Here is an 18,258-nt window from a genome sequence, read left to right as displayed (position 1 = left end):
GGTGAAACCCCCTGTCCAAGGTCATGGCTAGCACGTGCAAGAGCCCAGAATCCAGGCTTGTCTGCCTCCAAAGCCCACACTGTGTGCCACAGCAGGCCCCCACTCTTGGGGACTATGCCTTGGATTAGCAAAGCCCATCATTTTATTTCAGGACTCCACTGTCTTCAGCACACGTTGCACAGGCTTGCCCGTCTCTTTCAAATTATAACTGGGCTGTTCGTCTGTGGGTGCCAAAGGAGCCAGCCCTGCAGACGACTGAGACAGCCTCCTCCAAGGGAGGCCCAGGGAGACCCCCTGCCCCACTGCCAATACTGGATGCTGCACCCCGTGGTCGCTCCACGGCCACCTGCTAACTGTGAGAAGTCATGTGCCGGGAGAGATGGTGGCGCTCCCGGAAGTACTCTCGGCACACGGGGCAGGTGAGGGCCTCTTCTCTCCGCTTCTTACAATGCGGGTCTGGCCCCGTGGGCTCCTTTTTGTGGTGGGACCGCATGTGAAAGACCAGGTCGGACGTCAGGCGGAAGGAGAGGTTGCACTTTGCACACCAGTTCTGGGTGCACAAGCCCAGGGAGGTGAGGGTGGGTGGCAGGAGGGCCCATGAAGTGGGGGAGGAAGACAAGGGCGGGGGCGCCTGGGCCCGGGTGTGCTCCAGCCATAGCCTGGGGGCACCCAGGAAAGCGCTGCAGAATGGAGCATGCTGTGGCAACGATTGCAAGTTCCAGAAATCACTGATCAAAAGCTTGGGAGTCGAAAGTCGACCCCAACAAGGGGTGACTACAGTGTTGATGAGTCCAGACAGCTCCCCGAGGGCGTCTGCAGATTCACCTGCGGGGAAGACGGAGGTTGGCCGGGGCCTCTCTGCTGGTCGCTTGGTTGGCTTGCTGAAGGCGCTTCTCTGCTCACCTCGGGCTCCACTGGGCCACACAGACAAGACTGTGGTGCTGACTGGGGCCCTGGGGACGTCCTGGACCAGCTGTGCGGGCCCAGGCTGGCCTGCGGGGTCATCGTGCCCCCTCTCCTGGGCCTGACCGCCCCCCAGCCTCTCCTTGATCCTCGGCAGCTCCACGACAGCACTCTGCCTCTGCTCCCCACGCGCCTTCCGGGGCAGCGGCTTGCCCAGTCTGGGCCTGCCCGCCGCCACCGACAGTGCCAGCTCAGCACAGGCTGCATCCCAGGCCCCCCTGCCCACGGCAGCCTCACAGTCCAGGTGGTTCGTTTTCTCGAGCAGCACCGGCTTGCAGCCCTGGCCCTGTTCAGGATCGCTGAGCCGCCATCTGTTTGCAGCGGACGGGCCCAGCAGGGGCCCCTTCCCAGCAGCCATGCTGGTCAGCGGGGCCTGGGCCACCGGTGGGCACGGCAGACGCTCCGGCAGCCACCAGTGTTCAGGGCTCTGAGGTTCTTCAGGACTTGGCCAACAGAGGAGCCAGGAGATGGGAAAGCTCGCTGGGATGGCTGGGCCGGACACACTCGGCCACAGGGCCCTGCACAGAGAGGAAGCGACAGGCAGTGAGACAGACATTCGATGCCACGCGGGCAAACACATCATCAGGCTGGCGTCAGAGAAGCCACCCGATGCTCGGGCCTCCTTTGCATCTGTGGAATGGGAGCACCAACCGCGCTGCCTCCAAGGAGAGGGGGAACTTGGACAGCACTGGACTCCAGAGCCCACCTCCAGTGGCAGGGCTGGGGACAGAGGTCTCTGCTGAACACGCCCGGGAGCAGCAGCCCCTGGACGCGGGATTGCCCTGGCATAAATGCCTGAGAAAGGGAGAGGCTGGAGGGGAAGGGAAAGAGCCCGCTCTGGGGACAGCGGTCAGCCCCCAGGCCCTGCAGGAGTTTCTGGATCGTCTGTCAGTAAGCGGACTCCAGTGCGAGGAAGCCGTGTGCCATCAGCTCCTATCGCGTGCTCGCCCTGTGGCCCTGGCTGAGTGTGGAGGACACAGGGGAGGCCACAGCACCAGGGGGTCGCAGCGCTGGAGGACTGTGCACGTCACAGTCCCTGCTCCTCACAGCACCCCTCTCTGTCCCTGCTCTCGTTTCAACCCTCTGCTCCTCAGGCTGCAGGACCCTTGCAGGCGAGCAGCCCCTCTGACGCCATCAGCCGCCCACCAGCTTCCGCCTGGTCTCCTTCCACTTTCTCCAAGCCTGGCTTCTTGTGAGAGTCTTGTGTCCCCCTTCCCCTTGCTGCCATCCCAGCCCCTTGTGAGCAGGCAGTGGCCCCCCCTTGGTGGGGTCTGCTCCAGCCAACGGGTCCCAGCCACTGGGACCACCAACAGTGGGTATGCATTTGCCCAGCCAAGCTTCCCAGGGTTACCGAGACACCCACATGTGCTGCCTTGGGCCTCGCCGTGCACACGGACAGCTGCATTCCCCTCGTACCTGTGAGCTCCGCTCGTTCCACAGTGCAGCAGGGTGCCTGGGGCCCCCCAGATCCCTCTGGCACAGACAACACTCCCTCCTCCCTACCACTGCTGTCCCGGGCACCGAAGGCTTGCACTCAGGCGTGGCAGGGAGGTGGCTACCTGCAGGGGAAGGGCACCCTTGGATTTCCAACTGTGACGTAAGAGTGAAAGGCGAGGCGCCACCAAGGGTCTCCAGCCTCTTCCCGTTCCCTCATCTCTGCTTGGCCCTAGCGCTGCCCCCAGTGAGAACCCGCCGGGGTCTTCCCTAGGGGACAGCAGAGCAGTCAGCCACTTGAACTCACTGAAAAGAGAGCTGATTGGACTGTGGGTGCCAAGAGTCACCGTGAGGGTGGTTAGCACCCAGCGAGCTCAGACTCTGAATGTACCCTTCCTTCAGGGGCTGGTCGGACCCCTCTGAAGAGGGTCAGATCTGCCTAATGGGAGAATGGAACAAAGATGTCACCACAGTATTGTTTATGGTGGTGAAAACAATAAACACCTAAATGCCTAACTACAAGTCCTGGTAACTGAATTCAGATGCATACCCAAGACGGAACACTGCAGCCTTGGACAGTGGTGTGTGCTATGCTTATGATGTAATGTTGAGGAGGGAAAAGGACAAAAAGATTATATATTTGGTATAATCTATTCTATGAAAAAATACATAAGCCAAAGGAAAAACCCTGGGGAAAAACGTAAAGACGACTAGGTCATATTCTTCACTGACTCCCTCCTTCACTCACTCAGCAAGCATTCACTGAGAGCCTGCAGTGTGCTGGCCCTGTGCTAGGTGATATGGTGACAGTGACGACAAGGACAGAGCACAGGGACCAGCAAATGCGTGAATGTTACACCCTGACAAGCGCAGCGTCTGAGCAGAGCCCTGAGGGTCCAGCAGGGGTTGCCCAGGGTTCACGGAAAGGTGGGGTCTACGGCAGGACGAAGAGCACGTATGAGACCCGTGGAGTGGCCAGCCTGGGGGATGTTCAGGACACCGAGCCAAGTGCGGGTCTGCTGGCGCCGGTTCTGCTCCCACTGGGATCGCCCAACAGTGGCCACTTCTCGGGCCTGTGCATTCTTGCCCAGCCAAGCAAGACCTGATTGTTTTTATAAATAAACGATTCATTTTTAAAGTATGGCTATAAAAACTATCCAATAGCGTGGAAGAAAGCTTACAATGCCATGTTGAGCAAAGTGTTAGATACAAATAAATGGTAAAACAAACAGGGTTGGGGGCGACAGTGGGCTTTCCTTTCCATTGGCTTAGTTCCAGGGTGTGGCTGGGCGCTTCTCCAAGGCTGTTTTGTTTCTGGCTGTGGAGCATACAGATTTGGTTGTCTGTCCCTTCTGGAAATCCTACAAACTACCTAATACCCTATAATAAACCTCTTTCTGATTAATTTTTTTAAAAAGCAATAGAAAAAATTTCTATCTACCAAATAAACAAAAAACATTCAAAAATACCAAAACAATATATAAGAAAATATACATAGGTATATATGCTATAATATATCCTATACCATACAATAGTATGTATATAATACACTATATACTATAAACTGTATGTATACTGTCCACTAGAGTGATGTTAGTATTATGGAATTTAGGGTGATGGTTTTCTCTATTTTCTAATATTTTGACACCATACTGGTCTTATTTTAATGTTTTGTTTTGTTTTATTCAGCAGTTGACTGCTTTAAAAGGGAGCAATGCCCTTCCCGGCTTGTTCTGGGCTGGAATTCTGTAATGCTGTTCTCCACAAGCCAGTGGAGCTGTTTCCTGCCTGCTCCGGGAAATAATTCTGAGGTCCGTCCCTCCCCCACTCTGTCCTGGGAAAGAGAAGTCCTCACTCCTACTCTGGAGTCTCCCGGGAGCCAAGGGGCTGCATGACAGAACAGGAGCCCCTCCTGCTGGCTGCAGAGTGCGCTGTCTGTCGTGGGGGCTTCAGGGTCTGTTTCACACCACCTGGAGAGACCTGGCCTCCGTCCAGCCGTGACTGGGGTCTGCATGCCCTGGGCCACAGGGACAAAAGGGGGGCTTTAGAAGAAGGGAGGAAATGCCCAAGCACTGGGTCACATCGGCCTTTGAGCAAAGTGTGTTTCATTTTCTGTTCATTCATTCAATACACGTGCACAAGCACCTACTATGTGCCAGGCTCCAGTCTACATCAGACTGGTGGCTCTTACATGGAGGGAATTCTAAGTAGCTAAAAAATGGCTGGAGGGGCGGGTGAGACAGGAAGCCAAACCGGCTGCAGCCTGGCCTAGCCCTAGAGCACTGGGGCAGGATGCAGAGCAGGAGGCCTAAAGAAAACATCAGTCCTGGACTCAGTCCCGAGACAGCAGCCCCTGGCCATGCCCACGGCTGGATGCAGGACAGGGACTGGTGACGGAGGGTGGAGGACAGAGCGCACCCTCAGGCATCTGGCCAAGGACACAGCCGGCCATGCTCAGAGGAAGGACATCCACCTGTCTGCCCTCTCCAGCCTGCCCCGCTGTGCCCCGGCCTGTCTCCAGTAACATGTGGCCAGGTCTTTTCTGGAAGCTTAGGGCTCCTATGCTTTCTATGCATGGGGAAGACAGAGCCCGGCATGCAGCACGAGTCAAGAAAAACAGAAAAAAAGAATGAGAAAACAGCAAGTTCATAAAGCTGCCTAGCTCTAAACCTCCTTCCACCTCTATCATTGTCCCCAAATTCCTCTAGGGCTCCTGAAAATTCCAGAAACCCCCCCAGGGAGGTGGCCAGGAGGAGCTGATAGGCCCTTGGACTGAGGGTGAGAGGTGCACACTCCCCCGGCAGCCCCATGGGGGGGGAGGGTCAGACCTCACAGGTGTCCAGGGCTCCTTGGTGGCCGGGAGGGCGGGGCCGAGGCTGCCTCCGCCCGCTCTGGAATCAGGTACCTGCCACTCAGGTGTCGGTGCCGGTGCGAGAAAGCAGGGCGAACCCACACCCACGGCACAGAGCTCCAGAGCTCGCTCTGCGCCTCAGCAAAAACCAAGAGGCAAAATGACACACAAAGGCACAGGGCGAAGAGTGGGAAAGATGTGGACGTGAATCTCGTCTCCGCACACTTACTGGGGAGCTTCAGGCACGTGACATACCAGCCCTCTGAATGCTTCTGGAATGTGGCAGCAAATGAATTCGTTTACACAGGACAACACTATCTATAAGGAGCCGCCCAGCACGCCTGGCCCCCGGCAGTCCCCCAGGGCAGGCTCACTCCTTCCTCTGTGGTCAAGGGGCAAGAACACAACGAGGGGCCTGCAGAAGTGAACAAGAGAGTCCCCCCTGCAGTGCAGCCGCACGCTGGGGACACAAAGTCTTCTGCAGTCACAGCAGCACCCTTGTCCCTGAGATCCTTGGAGTCCCAGGGATACATAATGTGCTGCTGTCTTACAGAATGAAGCGGCCAGTGTGATGTGGGCGGGACGGCCCACCAGGCCTTGCCCCGCGCACCCTCAGGGAACAGCAAACATGCAGGTCTTAGGTGCTCCAGCCACCTGTGTTGTTTGATTCACACACCCTCGCCTTATGCCTAAATGTACTGTCAAATCAAACCGGAATTCACGACAAAGCAAAATAACAGAAAAAGCTTGCTGAGAAGCAGCACAGGACAGGCGAAAGTTAAGACTCTTGGGTTTGAGTCTCAGCTTAAGCACTCAGAGACGGCCCTGGGCAGGTCCCTGTCCTGGGGAGACCTCACTCGCTGCAAAATGAGGAGGCCGGGCCAGATGGTCTCTATGGTTTTAAGTACCATAGGACTCCAGGTGATACCTTTATGTGGCATCATGACACATCTCTTGTGATCAGTCTGGGCGTTTTTTGGACGTTTTCTTGAGCAGCTAATGGGCAAAAAATAGAGCAAATGGATGATCCAGGGCAGATCTGGTAACAGCCACACCACAGTGGGATGTTTCTGTCAAGCATACCCAAAGCTATTCTTCTAATGTCCCTGAACCTTCAAACACAAGCACGACTCTGGACTCCTTTGACGTGAATTAATGGGCCCCGTGAGCAGACCTGTGGTTACTTTGACACTTCACAGTGATTTCTAGCATCCCTTAGGTTCTAGCAATCAGGGCTTCCTAGCTGCAGACAATGGCATCTACTCCAAGCAGTTTAAGCAGAAAGGAATTTATTACAGGGTGTTGTGTGGCTCATAAAATCTCTAGGAGAGCCAGAGACCAAGCTCGAGTGCCCTCCAAGGGCCAGGATAGCCAGAAAAATGCCTAACTCTGCCCTGGCGCTGTCTAGTAGAAACTCTGCTGGGATCAGCACCCACCATAAGAGACCCAATTCTGTGACCCCAGCAGACCAGATACTCCTGCCTCTGTGCCTGCCAGAAGATCTTGCCTGCCCACCAAAGACTTTACCTCACAGGACCCGCCTCCACAGCCAGGTCCAGCTGATGCACGTGGCCGCTGGGTGGGACCTGTGTCGAAGGTCGCACCCTGGCTGCAGGGCAGTCTGGGACGCGTGGATTTAGCTTTCCAACCTCGACAGTGCAGGGACGCCAAGTGAGATGGGGTTAGACCGTTGCTGATTGAACCAATGACAATGTCTGTTACTGTGGCACTTAATAAAGCTCACCCCACCAGGAGGCTGAGAAGACACAGTCATGCAACTCTGTCCGGAAGGTTTTCTTCCCTGCCCGCAACTTTGAGACAGAAAGGTTTTCTGGGCATGTGACCAGTGGTGTGTTGGAGCCAGCTCACAGTGGCTTGTGAGGTTTTCAGGAATGCTATGAGCTAGCTGCTTCAACACAGACATTATTAAACACTCAATTACACAGACTTACAGTCAAATAAATTCTATTAAAAACAGGCAATAAATGCTCAAAATGCCTCTCTTCCTGATTATTCTACTACGTTTCACTATGACCTAGCCCTTGGGCATGATTCCGTGGACCGTGTCTCCTTGGTGCGAGCAGGGCTTGCTGCCGCGCACCTCTTCCTAACACCACGGCCAGGGATGTCTTCAGTGGCCTGAAGTCAGCCACGATGGGAGAATTCGTGGCAAACGCTATAAATCAGGGCTTCATTTCTTGCTTTGCTGATCATCTGGACTTAAGAAAGTGATGGGAAAAAACGTCAATAATGCAGATTAAACTGAAAATTGTGTCTTGTCTACAGCAATTACGTTGTGAACAGCACACAAACTGAGGGACTATTCTCCCAGTATTCCAAAACTCCTACATTATCTGATTTAGCAAACGGGTCACTCAAATCACTGACAAGTGAGGTTCTGACATACGTTCATTGTTCTACCTTCATCTTACACTTTATCGTAAATGCAACCATCACCCAAAATTCATGTTGGAGCCACATGCTGAGAGCCAGGTGCCAAACACTTACCGGCGCACCACAGCATTTGCCCCAAATATTTGTGAGTGCTGGGCACTGGCATAGTCAGAGAGACCCTTCCGAACGGGGAGGAAGGCCTCCAAAGGGCAGGCAGAAAGAAGAGAAAAGAGAGGGCAGAGGGGACCGCATTGGCAAATGCCAGGCAGCGACAAGACTGGGTTAGAAGGCAATCAAGAGTGCTTTGTAAGGGCTGTTTACGGGTAAGATCAAGTGGCCCAGCTACAGGGACCCACACCATAGCTCTTAGGGAGACAATCACTCATTTATTCAACAAGTGCCAATATCGGCTGGCCCTGGAGATACTCCACGTGTGGTGAGAGTGGAAAATACCTCATCGTAACAGGACCCAGGATAGAGAAAAGACTGCATTAGTGGTGAGTAGAAAATGTTGCAGGATCAGGGATGGATAGTCACTGACCATGTGCTATCTGGGGACCCTGAGGAATGCCCCTCCATTGAGGAGGTGATATTAGCTCTGGGTGTTAATGGATGAATAGGAGTTCACCAGATGAGGATGGGAAAATGGCACAGGCAAAGCCCTGGTGGCAAAGAAGGGTTGGGCAATGCCAGCAGCGAGGAAAAGGCAAAGGACAGGCACTCAGCAAGACAGAGAGCTCCACCCACTCCCGTAAATACTGACTTTCCACTCACACTAGGCCAGGTCAGACCCCACGTGAAATCCAGCCCCACTGAGTAAGGTAGGGGAGGGGAAGGGACAGGGTCAGAGTCGGAGCCGGATTTGTACAACTCCTTTCTCTGAAGAGCTCTGGACTCCTTGACACCCACTAACACTTGCGTCTTCCAGCTACTCTCGAAGGCACCTGCCCCATTTCCCCTGCCCCAGTCACAGCTCAGATGGAGGGGCTGACGCAGTCACACTATGTCCAGCCTTCCAGACAGTGGGGCCTGAAGAACAGGGGCTAAGCGCAAGGTGCTCAGTGACTCCCAGTGCAGACTCCGGAGAGACTCCACCCAGACTTCTGGGGCCAGTGGCCAAACTCATGCTCAGAGATGTCTTTTTTCACCCAATGGGAACCATAATCCAGTGCTACTTCCTTTCAGAGCTTGCAACTTTACCCCATGTGCAGACTTCCAGGGGACCCTGAGAGGCCAATTGAAAGGAGGGGGCTGCATTTGCGACCTGCTTACCCCAAACACCATCAGGGCTGCCATGCTAAGGCTTGGGGTGCAGGGCCACCTTCAGCAGCCTGCCCTGGCCAGGCTCAATGTCGCCCCTGCCACCCAGCTGGACTCTCCGCCCTTGCAGAGAGAGACCATGTCCGTGTCTGATCGATCTTGGTGGCCCCCACAAGGCATCCTGGGGGACATGTAGCAGGCTCTCAGGAAGTGTGGGCTACACTGAATGGTCCACTGGTGCCCCGAGTTCTTAAACCAGCTGATGGGAAGGGAGGATTACAAGATGTCTGTGACCACAGAGCAGACATCAGATGGTTTTGTTTGATGCTACCCTTCCTAACCAAACCCAATTTCAGTTTGGGAAATTACCTATGTGTTCCTGCTACTGGGATTCTCTGAAGCAGCTCAATCCCTGTCTTTTTTGTGGGGGAGGGGGCGCATGTGGAGACAGGGTCTTGCTCTGTTGCCCAGACTAGAGTGCAGTGGCATCACCATGGCTCACTGCAGCTTCCAACTCCTGAACTCAGGCGATCCTCTTGCCTCAGCCTCCCAAGTGGCTGGACTACAGGTGCACACCACCACGCCCAGCTATTTTTTTATGTGTCGTAAAGATGAGGTCTCACTATTGCCCAGGCTGGTCTTGAAATCCTAGGCTCAGGCAATCCTCCTGCCTTGGCCTCCCAGAGTGCTGGGACTGCAGGCGTGAGCCACTGTGCCCGACCCAATCCCTGTCCTTTTTGAGCTTAAGTTCTCCAGTGCTCCCTCTGATGCTGTGATCTACCCCGCACACACCTCAGCACACCCCTGCCGTAACCTTTTAATTAACTCCTGCTTGGCTAAGTTGACTGGAATTGGGTTTTGTGGCTTGTCTCCAAAGAAGCCTGCTTGCTACAGATGCCATAACTAGCTCACCCCAATTTGGAGTGCTGTGCCTCCAGGGCTCTACCTGGAAGCAACGATACCACCACACACACACACACACACACACACACACACACAGGCACACAGACTGCCGCCCAGAGGCACTTGGTCAGCCCTGCCCCTGCACCTATCAGCATCCAGGCAGCAGCCGCCACATTAACAGAGCACACAGGGCTCCTTCCTGCCGGCTCTGACCCGGTTGAGGGCAGTTTTCTTTCCCTGCCGCTTGGCTTGCTCATTTCTCTCCCGATCCTCAGCAGCGCCAGGCCGCTTCAGGCTCTGCAAGCACAGGTGGCCAGAGAGACAAAAGCCTGGAGCAATAAACACCTGGGCTTGACAGGGTGCGTCTGAGCTGTGCCTGGCCCCTGCCCCATGCTGGGGGCAGCCACCTCTTCACCTGGCCCTGCCCCTGGGGCAAGTGTGGGCGTCCCATCTCCACTCGCCAGAAGTGCTCACACTTGGTTCTCCCCATACGTGAATCTACTCGAGTTGCCGCTGCTGACAAATGTCTGCCAACTGTAGCTCATGTCAAGCTGCCAGGCATCCACGGGCGGGCTGGCCTCTGGCTTTGCCCTGGGGGTGCCCTTGACATGGAGAAGACATACAATGACCATATGTTAGGTGGCACCAGGAGGAGGAGGCACCCAGGGGGAGGTGGCACCACAAGGAGGTGGCACCAGGGGGAGGAGGCACCCAGGGGGAGGTGGCCAGACCTGTTGGGAAGGCCTTCATCCCCGCCCTGCCCTTCCCAGCCCCACCCTGAAGTTCTGGAAACTAGGAAAGCCGTCTTCAGGCATCCCCCTCAGCCGATGAGCGGTTCTGGTGGAACCAGACTCTGCCGATCACTCCAGAGTTGCCATTCTTAGGAAGTATTTATTGCCAGGGTCCAGCATTCTAGGAGTGGGTGCGCGCCGTGCTCACTGGGACCTCCACAGGCGTGTGACGCAGGCCTGTAACTGGCCTCCCACCAGCTCCTTCCTCTCCCTGCCCCCCTGCCGCCTACGGAGGAAGGCACGCAGCCAGGCCTCTTTCTGTCAGAAGCTCTCAAGCAGATGAGACAAGGAAGCCGACTTTTTGACGGACTAGAAGCACAGGAGAAGCTGGGGAGAAAGCAGGAAACATAAACTGAAAATGTCAGCGTGCCCACTTGGGCCAAACACTTTTGAATGGCTCCCGTGGTGAAACGGCAGGCCGGCCCTGCCCTGCGGACCACTGTGTGCGGCCCCCGGGGCCCCGGGTCCTCTGTCATTCTCGGATGCCCAAACCGTGTGCTTTCAGGGGGCCTGCGCCACGCCCGACATTCTTTCCAGATGAACTCCTCAAAGGGGACGCCACCGACAGCCCCTGTGACAACCCCGATTAATGTCAGCCAAAGGTTCCTGAAGAGGCAGATGCAGAAACACCAGAACTCCAAGGGACCCGAGCAAAGCACTACCTCTCTGAGCCTCAGTTTCCCGTGTGTAAATTTGGGCTGGGCTAAGTTACCTCTACAGCCCACCCCAGATCCACCAGTGTGTGACCAAGTGGGAAGAAGCCAACTCTCCCCTTTCTCAGAGTAACTGGTCTGTTTGAAGCGTCCTCGTTGAGCTGCCATGAGCTCACAAAAACAACGACACACACACAACTCACACACATATATGCAGACACACATATGCTCACACACAGTCACACACTCGCACACACGCTCACATGTATACATACACTCCCACATACATACAAACACTCACACAGAGACACATACATATGTACACATATATACATACACACTCATGTGCACACACACACACATAAACACATTCACACAGTTGCACACACACATATACATACACACACACCCTCATACACATACTCGCACACATACACCCCCATGCACACACATACACTAACACACACACCGCCATAGACACACACATACACTCACGCATACACACAGTTACACACACACCCCTACACTCACACAGAGATACACACACGCGCTCACACACACGCTCACACAGCATGCAGGCACGCTCACGCACTCACACTCGGTCTCTCAGACCGTCCTCCAGAGGACAGCTGAGATCCACACGCTGCCCCCAAGGCTGTACAGGAGCCCACCCCACTGTCCCCCTGGTCCCGCTGCACTAGTCTCACTGGGCTGCCTCTGCGGCTCAGGCCACCGTTGTCAACCACAGCTATGGAGGCCTGAATGTGAGAACTGCCCAGCGTGCCCTGGGCCGGGACGTGACAACCCTCTTCTCCGCACTAAAACTGGGGACACCTGGTCTCACAGCAGGAGGGCACATTTGCTGTCACGTGCCAGAAGCTTCCACACTTTATTTCACTTGATTTTCACAACAACCACGCGAGGCAGGTTCGTACCTCAATCCAAGCGCACTTCTCTCCTACCTGCCAAAGGCCACCTTGCCAAACGCAGTGCAGCCCTCCAGCTTTGTGAGGTCACTGTGGATCTGGACGGCGCCGAACACTCAGGTAGAAATCCTGCCCAGCTGCACACTCCAGCAATGCTGACATCCAGATATTAATGAGGAAGAGGAGGAGGAGGAAGAAAAGGAGGAGGGGAGATCTGAAGTGGCTGGGGATTCCCCCCGAGGGTCACTGCTGTCACATGCATGCATCAGCACTGCGTGGGGTAAGGCCACTCAGGCAAGTATAAGGACACCTACAAAACTCCTTCTGGGGCCCCACTCCGACTTCCCCCCACTCTGTCTGTGACAGTGGCCAGATCAAAGCCCCTCAAAGTGGAGAATGATGTGAGTCCAGCATGGCTTGTTCCTGGGAGCCCCTGCCAGCTCCACACACTCCTCTCCTCTTGCCTCTGGACTCCCAGCCCTTCCCCTTGTGCCAGGATCTTTGCCAGGGGCACCCTCACATTTTGGAGTCTCCTCCATGCAGGCTGAATCGGCATCTGACCCCCCAAATCTCTCAGATGAGCACTGCAGGTGTGGGACTGCACCCCAGGTCATGCCATGCCCTGGCCAGGGTGTCACTGAGTCAGGGGCCCTGACCACACACAGCAGCTCAGCACTGCCTCGCCCGTGCCTTCCTGCGGGCCTGCCCGGGCCCATGTGCCTGCAGCTCCATCTCCGTCCAGACCTCTGTGGCAGAGTGGAGCTGCTCCTTCCTCCCTCCCCTGCCACAGACACCAGCTGCCCAGACAGCGAAGGATCTGTGCAGCCTTTGTTCTTGCGCTGAACATAATCTGAAAAGAGCTCTGTGGTCCTCAGCTCTCCTCAATAGGCTCAGCTTGTCCTGGGCACTCGCCCCCAGCACTCTTTACTATGTGTCCCTCTGTCATTGTGCATGTCCCGAGAAGGACTCCTCCTGTCATCCTTGGTTCCCTTCCCTCCGACCCATACAGACACGTCTCCGTCCTCTCCCTACTTGCAAGCACCTGATTTAATCCCAAGACTCCCGCCGCCACTGAGCCCTCAGGCCAGGGATCATGACGCTGTGAACTCTGAAACTGTCTGAAACCGAGTTCTCCACATCTACAGGGGACTGTCCCATGCTTGGCCTTCCCTACTATAGGGGACACTTCTCCCTGAGGCTCCCAACCCTCCTGGGCACCACCGGGGTCCTGCTGCTACCCATCTCAGGGAGTGCTGCACCCGGGAAAGTGAGGCCTCACCCACACCAGTGTTAAAAGCTCGTGGTTCTTGGCTTACTTCCCATCCCCTGGGCACTGACTGTGGACTGATTCCTCCTTCGCCTGGGAACCACTGGCCACATGCTCCCACATTACCTGCCTGTCTATGCCGTAACCAGATCGTCCCAGGTAACCTTCAAGCCTTCCATCCACATAGAGGTTAAGAGCATGGGCACCAGGGTCAGAGGGCCTGGACTCCAGTCCGGCCCTGCTCTTACCAACCCTGCCACCTGGGGCAAGGTGTGGGTCCTCCCCATCCCTCCGTGTTCTCGTCTGCAGAGAGGATTACCCTGGCGCCCACTTCACTGGCCTGTCGGAAAGACTGGATGGACTAATACGGTTAAAGTGCCAAGGAGCCCGGCTCAATAAACGTCAGGGAGATAAGCTGTTCTCAAAGGACAAGCGGGTCAAGTCGACCTCATGGCCACCTTCCCTCTACTTGTGAGCTCTCAGGGACCAGCATGCAACAGTGTTTAATGAATGACAAAACGGCCTGGGCATTTTTCTCCTTCCGCTCCACTTGCAGAAAAAAGAACTCTTGGCAACCAACCGGATGACCTCATTTTCCTGAGAAGGCTGGAGGCACTCTCCACCCCAAGTCAACTGGCCAGCCCCCAGCTGTGCTCAGCTGTGGGTCACACACCAGATCTTACTCCCTGACACGTAGGCCCCAGGCAGTGCTTTGCTGTGTCTGCCTTTCTCTTCAGCTAAAACAAACAAGAGCAGAAAATACTTCCTGTGCCTCCAATCCTTTGGACTCTGGTCTCTAGAGAGGCTTCCCAGACCTTTTTGGAAGATTCCAGAGGATAACTATCTATTGACTTGTTTTGCGTATGTCCTGGGTTTTCCTAACAACGGGAATACACGTTTCTAGACATCCTCCTGGCTCTGGCACACTGAGAAAATTACATACTGGAGTGGCCCAGGCTTTCCTGCAGGCTGGCTGGTGGTGCCCCAGGGCTGGGGAGAGAAGGGATTCCCGGCAACCCCCACAGGCTCCACCACCAGCTATGGCTGCAGCCCTCTAGCAGCAATGCCTACTGTGTTCCAGCAAAGCCAAGTGCAGGATTCCTTGCACATAGTCAGCCCCAGGCCTGCAGTGAGGTTGGTCCTGGTGCCAACACCCCTTAGCCACGTGGACCCATGTAGGGGAAGATGGGATCCCATCAGCCACTCAGATGTCCGAGGCTCTGTGGATGCAGGGCCAATGAAAGCAGAGGGGCAGGCCAGTGCCTCAAAGGGGTCCTGCTGTGTGGATGGACAGTCAGCCATGCACATGGCCGAGGATGGCAGCAGGACACTAGAACAAGGAACAGGATTCTACCAAACACTGCCCACTGGCAATGGGCGGATCTGTGTGGCAGAATATTTCAGACATAACTTGCACTGAGGCTGCAGCAACAGGAAAGTCACATAACGGGACTGAAGTAGCCCTCACTGCTCAGGCTCCAGGGGATAACTTAGGTTCCAAATCAGCTCTGCCACTCACCACCTGTGTGATCATGGATGACCACCCTGGGCCTCAGTCTTCTTATAAGTAAGAGGGGGATGTGATCTTCCTTTCAGGAGCCTCCCAACAGGACTAAACAGGGCTCTGTGCGTGACAGATAGTAAGAGCCCCCAAAATGGCAGGTCTCATTCCTCATGTGATTAGGGAATAAAGCCAGATCCCTAAACAGTGGTCACAATTACTGTGCCAACCTTCAGGGAAAAAGTCCGTGATTACACATCAACTGCTCAGTCAGACCCTCCCAGATGCCAACGATAGCACCATCTAAGGATAGAAGGACAAGGATGTTCTTAGAGACACAGACCACTTCATGAAGGAAGATAAGTTTCAAAGCACTGAAGCCCAAGACTTATTTTTTTTTTAACTGGTGTGATTATCTCTTTTAAACAAAGGTTGCCTCTCCTAGATTTCTGAAAGAAAAATGTGCTAAGCAAAGCAGATGGATTCTATATCATTTGAAAACCTTTCACCCCTCCCCCCAGATGATACAGTGGAAGTCATGGTTAGATTACTTAAAAGACAATTTAACCCTTTAATCCAGAAAATAGTTTCACCAACCAAAGTTGCATGCACATACCTAAAATTTTTTCCAACATTCTTGATCAAAAGTGAGCAAATTCTTTCATTAAACACACTGCAGTCTTCCTCCATCATTTCTAACCTCTGTTCACTTGTGTGTGATTTAGCTATGGCCAAATTTCCTTTTCTGCAACAACTGAAAAGTTGAATTAGCTGAATTATCAATAAAGGTCACAATAAACTACAACATTAGGTTAAATTATTTCAAAGAAGCCAAAGCTTCAAGCTTTAGTTGGTAATTAAGATCATTAAAAACAAACAAGGGTCCTTTTTACAACTTAGTGTGCATATATGTATATATTAAGTATGTATGTTTGAACATATAGACAGGTATGTATCATAAAAATGTCATGAAAAAATGAAGTCACATCTGACAAGATTAAATTTTTAACAGGAATAAAATGTTGCTTGGATACAATACCTCCACTTGATCCCTCAGAAATGAGTGAGACTTGCTTGTCTAGATTTGTTCACTTACCAACATGAAATAGTTTCACCTTGTTCCTACTACCTAATTTACACAGAAATATTAATTTCAAATGCTACAATCATTTTTATAAAATAATCTCTCAAGAGTAAATATGTTACTTTATTTCTGTACATCAGAGACACTGACAAGTATATGTTCAGAAATTTACTGTGATTTTTTATTTCTACTCTCACCCAAGTGTTTCAAATGCAAAGCCCTGGCCTCCCACTGTCTTCCCACAGCCCAGAATCCTGCATTTGAATCCAGCTCTGAATACCCGGCATCTCATAGCCTGCCCAGGAGGTAGGTGCGGGTGGGACAGTCCCCCAAATCCTCCTGCAAGGTTTAGCTTCCTGCTGTGCTGTCTGTGCCCAAAGTAAAGGCAAAATGTCAAGAAAAAATTCAATCAACGCCTTTTCTCTAAAACCAGGTGTTTTCTTTCAGCTCACTCTGAAAATCCAGAAATGTATAATTTGATCATTTATATGTTTTTTCCCAGGACAGGCACTGGGCAGGTTATGTGTGCAGACCTTTGGATGCAGTCTGCTGGAGAAAGGATCTGGGGCTGATGCGGGGTTCTTGGGCTGAGAATAAGAGAGCAATAGGAGATGAACTGAGGGACCAAGGGAGGAAAGGATGCGAAGAACTGCCGTCTGAAAAGTCACCTTAGGAGAAAAAAAATCAAAGGCAGAATTCTTTTGTGCTGAAAAGAAGGGGGGAAAGGAAGAGAGGGGGAAAAAGATAGAGGAAGGGGTGGAGGGAGGAGAGAGTGAGAGAGGAGAGGGAGGAGGGGGAGAGAGGGAGAGACAGACAGAAGGAAAAGAGAAGGGAAGACGGGAAACAGCCAATAAAGAAGAGACAGACAAGAAAAAGTGAGAGATAGGAAGGAGAGAACAGGAAGAGACAAGGAGACAGTGAGGCAGGGACAGGATGGGGCTCCAGACACGGGAGAGAGCAGGAGGACGCAGGCACCAGAGGGAAGGGAAGGCCCCCGCCCCCCCAAGCAAAAGGCAGGACTCAAGCATTCTGCCCTGGGGAAAAGCTAACACAAGGGAGATGGGTCCCATCGCCCACGCGCGCTCGCGCCTCTGTCCCCGCAGGGCGCGTCTCACCTGGGCTCTCCGGCGACGGTGGTCGCGGGGCGCTAGTGCAGACTGCGGCCGCCTTGCTGGCCAGGGCCCAGCGCGCGGTCGTGAACTTGGGGTTGGCGCCCGCGGGCGGTCATGCCCCGCCTCCCCCGCTGCCCCCGCCTTTGGGGCGGGGCCTCCGCGCCCTCCACCCACAGCCGGTCGGCCGGCCTTCGGGGCGGGGCTTGAGGGGGACGGAGCCCTGCGGGGAGTGGCGCGTGGCGCGGGGGACTCACTCTCCGGGCTTGAGCCTCCGCGAGGTTCTCTGGGCTGCGGCCGGTCCTCGCAGAGCTCGGCTCCGCCTCCAGCCCCCCGGCGGCGGCTCGTGGCATGGGTGGCGCCTGCGGGACGGCGGAGGGCTTCACTTGGGGAGCGGCGCCCACTCTCGCCACGCTCTCTGGCCCTGGGCGCACCGACCTTTCCGCTCTTGGGCCCGTGGGGCAGAGGCGACGCCAGCGCAATGGTGCGTGCGTTTGCGCCGCCCAGGACCCCAGCAGCTCTCCGGGCCTTCTTCCCCCTCGCGGCTTAGCGGCCCCTGCACCTTCCCAGCGCCCGGGAGAGTCGCCCAGCCCCTCACTGGAGCGGTCCCGCTGCCTCTCTTTTCCAGGCTCCCCAGGTGTGAAGTGGCAGCACTCTGCCAGGTAAAGGCAGTTCCCTGACCGCCTGAATGTAAAGATGTCAGGGGACATGGCTGCCCGTGGAGGGTGGAATGGGACAAAGGCGAAAAAATGATGGTTCAACTGCATTAAGAACTTATGGATAACCACACGCAGAAGATTTGGACCCCACCTCTCACCTCTCAGCAAAATCAGCTCACGGTGGATAACAGACTTAAAACTAAGGCATGAAACCCTAAGAATTCTAGAAGAAAATGTTTAGGAAAACTCTTAACAGACATAGGCCTAGGCAAAGAATTTATGAGGAAGACCCCAAAGCAATCACAGCAGCAACAAAAATACATAAATGGGACCTGATCAAATTAAAAAAGCTTCTGCACAGCCAAGGAAACTATCATTAGAGTGAATAGACAACCTACAGAATGGGAGAAAATATTAGCATTCTACACATCCAATAAAGGGCTGATAACAAGGCTCTATATAG

At 54.3% G+C, this 18,258-nt stretch overlaps 1 protein-coding gene across 1 annotated transcript; it reads right to left on the bottom strand.

Moving 5' to 3' along the window:
• Window positions 1-349: 349 nt before the first annotated feature.
• On the bottom strand, window positions 350-11,072 carry ZNF488 (zinc finger protein 488). Its single transcript, XM_069460974.1, has 4 exons — window positions 10,971-11,072; window positions 10,019-10,102; window positions 6,776-6,834; window positions 350-1,481 (listed from the first exon to the last, which is right to left on the bottom strand). Exons 1-4 carry the CDS (start codon window positions 11,070-11,072, stop codon window positions 350-352), a joined length of 1,377 nt encoding a protein of 458 aa, XP_069317075.1.
• Window positions 11,073-18,258: the final 7,186 nt, after the last annotated feature.

This window comes from Eulemur rufifrons, chromosome 28 (genome assembly GCF_041146395.1).
Source record: "Eulemur rufifrons isolate Redbay chromosome 28, OSU_ERuf_1, whole genome shotgun sequence".
Lineage (NCBI taxonomy): Eukaryota > Metazoa > Chordata > Mammalia > Primates > Lemuridae > Eulemur > Eulemur rufifrons.
Note: the sequence above shows the minus strand (reverse complement) of the source record. Positions and strands in the feature narration are given on the sequence as shown.

Excerpts from the sequence above, each read along its gene's own strand:
- ZNF488 (XM_069460974.1), bottom strand. The coding sequence starts at position 11,072 with ATGACAGAGGACCCGGGGCCCCGGGGGCCGCACACAGTGGTCCGCAGG. Across the intron at positions 10,103-10,970 it reads TTCAAAAGTGTTTGGCCCAA|AGCCTGAAGCGGCCTGGCGC; the intron begins GTGGGCACGCTG and ends CTGTGCTTGCAG. Across the intron at positions 6,835-10,018 it reads AGAAAACTGCCCTCAACCGG|GTCCCACCCAGCGGCCACGT; the intron begins GTCAGAGCCGGC and ends CCTTCGACACAG.